Below are 12,280 nucleotides of genomic sequence, written 5' to 3'. Positions count from 1 at the left end.
TTCTCCTTCACGACAACACATCCCTCTCATCGCTGCTTAAAAAAAAAAAAGAACTACTTAAACCTAACTAACCTAAGGACATCACACACATCCATGCCCGAGGCAGGATTCGAACCTGCGACCGTAGCGGTCCCGCGATCCAGACTGTAGCGCCTAGAACCGCTCGGCCACCCCGGCCGACAATGTTGTTGTTGTTGTTGGGATGTTTAAGGGGGACTAAACAGCTAAGGTCATCAGTCCCCCGGCCGACAATGTTTGGGTGTGAATGGTAATTATGTGGAAAAGTAAAGCAGATATCCAGTAAAATAATATTACTGTAAAAAACCGTTTCTCATGAGGTTGTTTTTTATGACCACATGGGCATAAGGTTTGGAATACACCTCGTATGTTTTTAATTTGCTTTTGGACAAAAGGTTTTTTGGGGTACTTAGGTTAAATGGGACAGCCTGCAGGCCTGTACAAGAGCATCATCTACGAACAGCGACACGAAGCGTCTACCAAATCGTTACCATAAGTTAAAAAAAAAAAAAAGATCCTTGCACGGTCGCCTGATAACTTAGAGACTCGTAGTTTTGTTTGGCTGTAGTGGCGGGATAATCCCGTGGAAGACGCGTGTCTGGCACAGGGAGCGACAGAAGGGTGGTGGCTAACAGGATAACGGGCGACGGGGACTCCCCCCCTGCCGCAGTCGATCACGTATCGACTAGCTGGCTGGGCGAGCAGCGCCGGCGCATGCGCACAGCGGCCGCCGCCAGCGCGGGCGTGGCCCGGAGCACCGAAACTGTCTGCTGCGGCCGTTACTTAATATCTGCCGTTGCTGCGGCCGCGCACAGTTATCGCTTAATCTCATTCTCCGTCCTGCAGACTTTGTGGCTGCCTAATGCCACGTCGTAAAAGGGTTCGCAACACTTCGCAGTTTTATTGGTCCCTTGAACTTTCTGTAGGGACTTCCCTACTGTATGAACAGCAGCAGACGTAGAGTGTTTTCTAACTGGCAGTATTACTAGTGGCAAGTAGTCCTTCACTTGTCCTATCGAGTTTGTCCGGCTGTGGAATGCGCAGATTAAAGGCTTTGTTGTCGGTGTGTCGTTCTCTGGGTTTCCCTGAAATTTGTTCTTTTAATTCTTGTCTGCTACTTGGCTAGTAAAACTTTGGGTCTTCATATACGTCTCCTGGAATATCTTGAACGGATTAGTGCAGTTCCAAAACTCTTTCATTTTATACAGGTTGTAACAATATGTTACCAACAAACTTTGAGTGGCTTTAGTGTTTACCTTTAAGAACAAATTAACAATCGCGACCTACACCATCTGGTCAAAAGTATGCGGAGACCAGATTGTGGACATTAATACGCCTTGCTGTCTGACCCGGAGATTTTCAATAAGCTGTCTCCATGTCTGTCCAGAAATGGCAGCCCATTTTTCCTCAGGAACACAGAAGGTAATGCAGTAATTTTGGAGGCCAGGCTCTGGAACGAAGTCGACATTGTAGCTGACCGTGAGGCGTTCCTTTTGGTTCAGGTCTCCGGCCGCTGTGGCCGAGCGGTTCTAGGCGCTTCTGTCCGGAATCGCGCTGCTGCTAAGATCGCAGGTTCGAATCCTGCCTCGGGCATGCATGTGTGTGATGTCCTTAGGTTAAGTTAGTTTTAAGTAGTTCTAAGTCTAGGTGACTGATGACCTCAGAAGTTAAGTCCCATAGAGGTTGAAGCCATTTGCATTTGTGGTTCGGGTCAATACTCTGGACACGCCAGTCCATTTCAGAAATTTCACCGCCCACAAACCATTACTTCAGAGGTGCTGCTTTGTGGCAGGGGGCACAGTGATGCCGATACAAACAATTAACAACTCCGAAATCTTCTGTACTGAACGGAGTGACAAATGGTGTAAAGTGTTATTCCAGCACTTAGTGTTCTGTTAAGCGCAATAAGGGAACCATTCCCTAAGCATGAAGAATACACCAATACTTCACTTTTGGCACTACACATGATGACAGGTTCTGTTCTTCAAGCACTCGCCAAACCAAAACATTTACTTGAGTTTGCTAAACATCTCCGTAACGCTATCACACTTATCAAATAACCCTGTGACGAAACGCGCCGCTCTTCTTTGGATCATCCGGTTATCAGTAAAGAATAAAAAACACCCGTTGTTGGTCCAATTGGCTCTGAGCACTATAGGACTTAGCTTCTGAGGTCATCAGTCGCCTAGAACTCAGAACTGCTTAAACCTAACTAACCTAAGGACATGACACACGTCCATGCCCGAGGCAGGATTCGAACCTGCGACCGTAGCGGTCGCGCGGTTCCAGACTGTAGCGCCTAGAACCGCTCGGCCACAGGGGCCGGACACCCGTTGTAATCGAGGCCAAACAATACCGTTTATTCCCGTGCCAGTGAGCGTCGTTCCGCTGGCCTTGTTGGCGGACGGACGCAGCTGCCGACGCCCGCCCACCCTGGCGCGTCCTCTTCGCGCCGCCGGCTGGCCGCTCTAACTGCTAATAGTGTCGCAGCTGCGTAGTGTTTGTTGCGCGGAGCGCGCACGGTGGGCGGAAACACGCAGCGCCGGGCAGAAGGGTTAGGGAGGAGACGGCCTCTTCCTACGGTCAGGGGCAGCACACGCTGCCTACAAAGTCCACGTCCCGTTCCCAAGTACTGCAACCTGGGAAACTCTCGCTCTGGTACGTACTAACACCACAGACGAGAGCCGCAGTATCTACCTACTGCACAGGCTGTCGCAAGAGTCCCCAATTGATCGTGACAGGGCCAAATATCTCCCGAAATAAGCGTCAAACGAAAAAACTGCAAAGAACAAAACTTGTCTAGCTTGACGGGGGAAACCAGATGGCGCTATGATTGGCCAGCTAGATGGCGCTGCCATACATCAAACGGATATCAACTGTTTCTTTTTTTTAAAAAATAGGAACCTCCATTTTTTATTACATATTCGTGTAGTACGTAAACAAATATGAACGTTTTAGTTGGACCATTTTTTTCGCTTTGTGGCAGATGGCGCGGTAATAGCCACAAACATATGGCTCACAATTTTAGACGAACAGTTGCTAACAGGTAGGATTTTTAAATTAAAAATACAGTACGTAGGTACGTTTGAACATTTTATTTCGGTTGTTCCAATGTGATACATGTACCTTTGTGAACTCTAAGAACCTTCAACATCGCAGCGCGTCAGCAATCGTTGGTTAAAATATTAAAAAACTAAAAACCCACCTCGATTGCGAAAAAAGCACCTAGTGTTAACACAGGTTTCGGCGTAAATAACTACACCTTCTTCAGAACAACAATAAAACCCCCAAGTGCCTAAGAAGTAATTTGACAATGATTAAAAGAACACCATAGCTATACATTTGTAACGAAAACGAAAAGGAAAACTCAAACAGTACATATGTACAAAGTCAAAACCACTACCACTGGAGTGTACACTATCAAGTTAAGTAGTGGTTTTGACTTTGTACATATGTACTGTTTGAGTTTTCCTTTTTTTATTTATAAATGTATAGCTATGGTGTTCTTTTAATCATTGACTAAGGTCTTCTTAGGCACTTGGGGGTTTTATTGTTGTTCTGAAGAAAGTGTAGTTATCTTCGCCGAAACCTAGGTTAACACTAGGTGCTTTTTTCGCAATCGAGGCACGTTTTTAGTTTTTTAATATAGTTGTTTAATAAATTTCTGAGAACGCATGCTGTTACAGCGTTATTACCTGTAAATACCTCATTGATGCAATAAATGCTCAAAATTATATCCGTCAACATCAATGCATTTGGCAAAACGTGTAACGACATTCCTCTCAACAGCGAGTAGTTCGCCTTGCGTAATGTTCGCACATCAATTGACAATGCGCTGACGCATGTTGTCAAGCGTTGTCGGTGGATCACGAAAGCAAATATCCTTCAACTTTTCCCACAGAAAGAAATCCGGGGACGTCAGATTCGGTGAACGTGCGGGCCATGGTATGGTTCTTCGACTACCAATCCACCTGTCTTGAAATATGCTATTCAATACCGCGCCAACCGCAAACGAACTGTGTGCCAGACATCCATCATGTTGGAAGTACATCAAAATTTGTCATGCAGTGAAACATCTTGTAGTAACACCTGTGGAACATTACGTAGTAAGTCAGCATACATTGCACCATTTAGACTGCCATCGATAAAGTGGGGGCCAATTATCCTTCCTCCCATAATGCCGCACCGTACATTAACCCGCCAAGGTCGCTGATGTTCCACTTGTCGCAGCCATCGTGGATTTTCCGTTGTCCATTAGTGCATATTATGTAGGTTTACGTTACCGCTGTCGGTGAATGACGCTCCGTTGCTAAAGAGAACGCGTGCAAAAAATCTGTCATCGTCCTGTAACTTCTCTTGTGCCCAGACCTGTAAACGACATTCAAAGTCGTCGCCATGCAATTCCTGGTGCATAGAAATATGGTATGGGTGCAATCGATGTTGATGTAGTATTCTCAACACCGACGTTTTTGTGATTCCCGATTCTCGCGCTATTTGTCTGTTACTGATGTGCAGATTAACTACTTGGGCATCATCATTTGTTGCAAGTCGTGGTTGACGTTTCACATGTGGGTGCACACATTCTGTTTCCTTAAATAACGTAATTATCCGGCGAACGGTCCGCACACTTGAATAATGTCGTCCAGGATACCGAACAGCATACATAGCACACGCCCGTTGGACATTTTGATCACAATAGTCATACATCAACACGATATCGACCTTTTCCGCAATTGGTAAACGGTCCATTTTAACACGGGTAATGTATCACGAAGCAAATACCGTCCGCACTGGCGGAATGTTACGTGCTACCACGAACTTATACGTTTGTGACTATTTAGAGCGCCATCAATCACAAAGTGAAAAAGGTGGTCCAACTAAAACATTCATATTCCTTTACGTACTACACGAATATGCAATAAAAAACGGGAGTTCCTATTTTTTAAAAAACGCAGTTTATATCCGTGTGACCAACGGCAGGACCATCTAGCGGGCCAACCACAGCGCCATCTAGTTTCCCCCTTCAAGCTAGGCGAGTTACGTTCTTTGCAGTTTTTTCGCTTGATGTTTATTTCGTGAGATATTTGGTCCGGTCACTATCAATGGACAACCCTATATATATAGAACAGAATTGTAACTGGCCGATCTCTGCATGTAGGAGAGATTTAATATTACGTAATATGAGGGTTCTTTACAACAGCAATAGAAGCCAAAACAATTGTTTTTAGAATTTTTGTTTGTTTGTCTGTCCGTCCGTTTGGGACATTAGATAATAATGAACCATGTCCAGGTGCCATACGTCAGTTACACTCGACTCGGCAAAAAAGAAAGGAACGTAAATCTTGTTACAGCTTACAGCGGAAAAATCGTTTGCCACAGGCGAGCCCCAAACATATTCGATTACGTGAAGTGGTTGCTGCTCGCCTCGCATCCAAAGATGATGCCGATTCACTTTATCGCTGGTACGGCAAGAGCCTCCGTCACTGAACACAATTTTATCAAGAAAATCATCTTCAGTCTGCATTTTGTTACACATTTCTATTCAAATCATAGCTCCTTTTCCCTTGCGACATTGTCTTAAAACTTGTAACAATTCTAATTTTCAAGGTTTGGATGACACCTTCCACACTGTAACACTAGTCACATTCAATTCTCAGCTGGCGTGTCTCGTTGACATACCCGGACTCCGAACGTAAGACTGCCGAACTTCTTGACTTGCTGCCCGACAGACTGATGGCTGTCCCTGACCCGATGTCCCATGTGAAACACAGCCGGTTTCGGTGAAACAGTTGCCCCGACTAACAACAGTTTGCCTTTGAGGTGGTGGTCTGAAATGGCTCTGATCTGTAACAGCGGATCTGGATTCATGAAACCGTAAACAGCACTGCGCAATCTCTGCATCGTAATACGACTCCATGATGACGGCTGGAATAACACATTCGTGCATGCCCCTTAGCGGGAACGTCGGCAATTAACAGTGTTCAGTGGGAGTAAATCTGGAAGATATACTACACTCAGTGCCGTACCAAACATTTCTGCAAGTTACTTACCCTTTTCATGATTGAAGTTTACTTTCGTATAACTAATTTATAAACACCCTGCAATTCTTTTCAACTCGCCGCTGCTTTATAAATCCGAGATCAGGTTTTTTTTTTTTTTTTTTTTTTTTTTTTTTTTTTTTTTTTTTTTTTTTTTTTAAGGAAAGTCTTCCGGAGCAATTGATGTTCGGGTTGGTTATAATTAAACTGTCTCTACTTGAGGTAGTATAGACGGAAAATTATTTCTTCTGCGCAGGTACCGAATTTTATAAGAAAGATGCTCAGACTCCGTGCTGCAGGATTATGTTGTCTGTACGGTTAGTGTCATGACGTGCCGTTAGGTGCCGCTATTGGTACGGCGACGCAGGGTTAAAACACAAGATCAGTGTTCATTACAGTTGCATACAGAAAACGTAAAATATGGTGATGTCCTGTTTCCGCACTGTGGTTGAAGAACGTGACTCGGAAGCTAGAATTAAGCCATCATTTGAGAACTGCTCCTGGGAAAAGTCGACGGGCAGTTGCACCGCGAACTCTTGAAGAAGTTACTGCTGCCGTTACTGAGAATCCTGGATGCCTCTAGCAGAACCATTTTTCAGATAAGGTACCATCAGCAGAAATATTTTTAACTTTTTGCATGCACTTTTCTGCAAGTATAAGGTAGATATTTGTTACTGAGATCTTCGAGCATTCGTGCTGAAACTGAATATGCTCGGAGTAATTACAGTGATCCGTGCTCACTGTGAATGGGTGTTAGAAAGTACAAAATAAGATTTTACCTCGTAATTGTACAGGTCTTCACTACAAGGCGGACTGTTGCTATACTCTCAGATCGTATCAGCAGGTTAGAGTATATTGATCGTACTGTTGCATTCAGTTAAGATACATCTTCAAACTCCCCTTAAATTTCTCGTTGCACTATGAAAATCTTTCCTACTGCTGAGTATATAAATCAGATAATAGTCAGAACGAGTGACGAATCAAAATTTTGTGTAAAAGGAGCAGTATTTTCACGGTATTTTCAGTGAGGTCATATTAGATATGCAAGGGCCTATGTGGTGTCACAAGGCTTAGGCCTGTCCAACCCCTCATTAAATCGACCAAGACTTATACGAGTAATTGTAAGAACAGTTATTATTGTTATGTTATTTAAGTTAGTTTTTGGCTTTTCAGAAATAATGTGGGAAGAAAGTTTATTTCTGTTGCAGATAACGTGGAAGACGTTGCCCAACGATCACCACGAAAGTTCGACGTAGCGGCAAGTGGGCAAGGAATAAAACGAATGCTGCAAACTACCGCGAACCATGGAAGAGTCTGGGCTGCGACGGCGTCGAGCTTCCTAGGTCGTTGTTGGACAACGTCAAACGAAGAGATATTCTGCTTTCTCTTTGTAAACAGATCGACCGAGTTTTGAAAGGTTCATGTTAAACGTGTAGGCGGGTGACACATTAGGTGGGACCCGATGCCTGTAATACTTCCACAGTTATTAAGAAGGTGTTAAACGGCAAAACCAATAGTTCATCATTTATATAGATGAAAAGTAGTAAATATATAGGAAAGGAAGAGTTGCGGCGTCAGAACGAAAAGTGATACATCGCTCAGCAACGAAGAAGGACGTAAACCGCGGGCGTTACGTGGTGAAAACAAATCAACGGATGAAATAGTAAGTCTGTAGTTAAGCATGAAGCCACGTAACACTGCACCTACTAAGCTTAAATCCGAAAAGGAGTAAGAGGGGTCAACGTGCTTTCAATTGATATAAAAAACTGCAAATAAGATGGAGCTTTTGCGTTGCTCCTGCTCGCGTGGGGTCTTCTTCAGTTTTGTCGTCGTCTTTTCCCGCACGCTAGATACGTGAGTGTTAGTTCTGGGACCTCGCAACGTTCAGTACGTTACCTGTATCCTGTCCTCGGGCAGGTCCGTCTTGAGCGACAGCATCTCGCGGGCGTACACGTCCGGGTAGTGGGCTTCCTTGAACGCCTTCTCCAGTTCCTCCAGCTGGTAGCTCGTGAAGATGGTCCTGCGCACACAAAGCCAAGCAAACCGTCTCACACATACACTTCTCGTGCATTTTCCTTTTAGCTATACTACTGTACTGACACGAATTACTTACAATCAGTTTGGATTCCGTAGAAATGTAGGAACACCCGTGGCAACGATACCACTTCGACTCACCTTAGAACACAGATTAAAGAAAGGAAAACGTATTTTTATAGCGTTTGTAGATTTAGAAACTAGATTGGCGAAAAACCAAAGTTGGTGACCTAGAAGTAAATTACCTAAAGCAATTTAACCAACTTAGAAGAAAAATTACATATGAAGAACTTGAGGGAGAAACTTCAGAGAGTGTACTTTTGGAGCAAAGCATTGCATGGTACTGAATCATGGACAGTGAGAAAATCGGAACACACGAGAAGCGAGGGGTTAGAGATGTGATGATGCAGAAGTTCACTGTGTATATAATCCAGCACGTCCTTAAAAAAATCGGATTCGGGACACAGAACACAATAAGAGCACACATATGCCCGTCACTAGACCAATCTACAATATTTTCTTGATCTGGAGCTCATAAACTAAAAGTAACATCTGTGAAACTATATATATATATATATATATATATATATATATATATATATATGTGTGTGTGTGTGTGTGTGTGTGTGTGTGTGTGTGACCGTTCAGCACACATCTCAAAGAATGAAAGGCATCTCACAGTGGCTGTCGATGTTACACACAGCTGACACAGGCAGATATCTCAACACCCTTGACGAAGTAGGTATCTTTAACCACGTGAAAAGTGATCCGAATTATATTATAAATGAACAAGCAGATCGACGAAAGAAAAATTTCTTCGTGAATTTCACAGATGTGCTCCTACATAAAGAACTCGTCAGGAGACAAAATGACTTAAGTAACTACACACAGCAACATTATATTCTAATTGTATTTTATCCAGTTTGCTTTTACAGAAATTATATTTTCTATATTCTATAAATATAAATGATACTGGATGGGTCAAATAAAAATAGCCGGACGAGTGGATACGACTGGACGTGAATGTATGCATACCACCACATCCTGTGACGCGCACACCACGTTACGCCCGCCATGTGATCCACGCCGGTTCAGAGCGTAGTTCGGGCTGTGTCAGTGCGAGTGGAGCAGTGCAAAGGGGACGATGCTACTCAAGTGGAGCAGCGTGTTCGTTGTGGAAAGTTACGTGACAACAAAGTCTTGGAAACGGTGTGGTCAGTTGTCTGCTGAGAAGTTTAATGCTGCCAAAGTGCCAGCAACGCTTAGTCCGGAAATGGCATCAGACACGATCTATTTTGCACAAGTCGAAAAACATTCCGAAACGTGCCCGCACACCAGAAAATTCTTCAGAGTCTTACCACCTCAACCTGACGCCTGTCGCAAGAAAATTGCATATCACGTCGGTCATGTGGACGTATACTCCACCTGGACCAGCATATGCATTTCTACCGAGTGCCTGTTGTTCATGCACTAAAACCAGCAGATGCTCCTCAGCGCCTCCAGATTTCTGAGTGTTCACTGACATAACAGTAACTTGGACATGGATCTGTTCCTTATGTCTGACAAAGCCTGGTTTCACCTGAGTGGTTATGTCAACTCACAGAATGACAGGTTCTGGGCAGCGCAGAATACTTCTATGAAACACCACTGCATGATCAGGAAGTTGGGGTTTGGTGTGCCGTGTCTGCACTCCACATTATTGGTTCAATTTTCTTTCATCAGACGCTGACTTCGGCGCCTTACATTACCAACATTTTGAAACCGATCGTGGCAGCATTAACGGAGAAGTTAAGATATCTACAGTTACTTCTAACAGGCTGTAGCAACTGCCCCTACAGCCGGCCGAACCTTGGAGCACATTTACACAGTCTTCACGCTTGACATGGTTGTTAGCACATGTCGATCTAAAATTGTCAAATATGCAGCAACCAGTCGCAAAATCATGTTTAATTTATTCCCTTTTGCTAATCGATTTCAACTGATTAACAGCCATCATCGTTGCTTTACTAATATGTGCCCTGGGTAGCCAATTCCTGTCGGATAAGGATGTGCAGCGGGCAGTTACAGTCTTCTTCACGCAACAGGACACGGGGTTTAACCAAACGGGTATATCAAACCTGATGTGCCGGTGGGGTGATTGCCTCAATGCTCACGTTGATTTTACCCGGTTGGCATGCCGATGCTGGACTATTCGAACGGAAACTTGATCGCCCCTTACACGTCAGTAGAAGGACAGACTTATGTATGCACGAACCTGTGCCGCCTCTTCTTCTTCTTCTTCTTGTTGAAGCCCAGGCCGTCCGCAGAGAAGTCTTTCCCCGCGTTTTCCGGGAGGCCGAGTCCTGCGAACACAAACGAACACAGGCGTGCGTTAGCGACCCGCCAAACGAGGCAGCTACATACATACATACATAAATTTATTATACGGCCGTCCCCAAGTGCAGCCGTATTTTCTTTTTTAAAGAGCGCGCTTGCTGCGGCGTTGATTACGAAGTATTGCATATGAATATACATTATGCACAAAAACCAAGGTTAGCATCTGCTAACGAAAAACGAAACGAATAATTTTCAGCTGCCTACGATAACAAACGCTGTAGAAATCGCTCTTTGGCGTTTTCTTGCTCGAGATCGAAGAGGACTAACGTTTATTTCCGTCACGATCGTTCGATGTTTCAACATCTACACTGTGGACTGAGCGACAAATACGCTTTTTTCTGTGTCCGTTGTCGTTACTGAAGAACAACACATGTTGTCACGCCTTGGTTTTAACAGATAATAAAGGACGAAGACGGTAATAATAATTTGACGTAAAATGTTTTTACTTGAATATTAGGGTGCGGAATACGCTATGTTCCTATGTCGCTTTTTCCCTCTGAAGTTGGTAGCATTCATAAAGGACATCCTGGCAGAAGAAGATCTGTAATTAATAACTGCCACTGACAAGTCACAAAATAATAAACCCATCTAGATTCTGTTTTTACTGAATTCCTGTTGGTCCTTCTTGAAAAAGTGCAATAATTACAAAAAGGGAAAACATATTCTATAAACATTTCACAACTTTTATTTTCCGCGATCCAGATTTGGAAACGAATCGTCGACATTCAGGCATTTCTACGTTGAATATCGGGATTCTTTTGGCAAGCTCCCAAGCGCCACAGCCTGAGTAATATTGGAGGCTGATTGTAGTTTGCCATATAGCTGTAACTGTGGATGTTAAAATGCCTGGAGATCGAATTGAAGTCCTTCGAAACCGGCAGCGTTTAATGGTGACGAAAGTGGATTTTTTATTTACTGTCGAATGTAGATGTAGCGTGTTTAAAAAAATAAATAACGAAATAGTCTAAAGTTCAAAATTTTTATTTTTTTTCACATAAAATATGCAGTGAGCAAGTGCTCATTTTATTTAAATATTTTATTGTAGAGCTACAAATGCATTAAATGTGAAAATTGGAGTGAAATTGAAACACTGTTGAGTTCAGTGCATTCATTCATAAATTATACAGCAGGAAACGAAGGAGGACATCGGTTTTACATTTAAAATTGAAGCAGTCACATTATGACAGGGGCTCTTCGACCCGACAGGGACGCGGAAATCAGTCAATACGAATTGTAAGAGACGAGCAAGAAATTCATAAATTTAGTGTAGCTGCTCCACATGTCCAACGTCAGTTTTTATTGTGGAAAACCACTTGTTAACTTGTTTAATAGGATACAACTAAACCGATTTCTTTCTTCCCTTAAACTTCCCAACCACCCCCCCACCTCCCTCCCACACACACACACACACACACACACACACACACACACACACACGAACCGCTTTACAGCATAATGTCTCCTAAGGACCCTAATTCGGCTATACGTACAGGGTTAAAGGAGTAATGCGTCCTAAACGTATATAATACTTTATGTGTTTATCTCTGAATGTTACAAATGGGGACACGCCCTTTCACCACCCACAACGCGCACGCTGCTTGGTCCACGTATTTATTTTCATATTGTTGATGTTTGGTGCAAGCGATATGCCGCCAGCGCTATATTTCGTATGTTGCATGGCTCGTGATTAAAACCAAATTTATGAACTAGTAAAAAAAATGGTTCAAATGTATCTGAGCACTGTGGGACTTAACATCTATGGTCATCAGTCCCCTAGAACCTAGAACTACTTAAACCTAAATAACCTAAGGACA

The 12,280-nt window shown here is 43.5% G+C and overlaps 1 protein-coding gene across 1 annotated transcript in view; it reads right to left on the bottom strand.

Moving 5' to 3' along the window:
• The window catches only part of LOC126291476 (homeobox protein unc-4-like), a 592,581-nt gene that overhangs the window by 144,164 nt on the left and 436,137 nt on the right, over positions 1-12,280 (bottom strand). The window contains exons 5-6 of the mRNA XM_049984986.1: positions 10,345-10,432; positions 7,953-8,076 (exon numbers count right to left, since the gene is read on the bottom strand). Of these exons, the coding sequence (XP_049840943.1) occupies positions 7,953-8,076; positions 10,345-10,432 (212 nt within the window). The remainder of the gene's footprint in view (positions 1-7,952; positions 8,077-10,344; positions 10,433-12,280) is intronic.

This window comes from Schistocerca gregaria, chromosome 9 (genome assembly GCF_023897955.1).
Source record: "Schistocerca gregaria isolate iqSchGreg1 chromosome 9, iqSchGreg1.2, whole genome shotgun sequence".
In the NCBI taxonomy this organism is placed as follows: domain Eukaryota; kingdom Metazoa; phylum Arthropoda; class Insecta; order Orthoptera; family Acrididae; genus Schistocerca; species Schistocerca gregaria.
The sequence above is the reverse complement of the archived record's forward strand: the minus strand, read 5'-3'. Positions and strand labels throughout refer to the sequence as shown.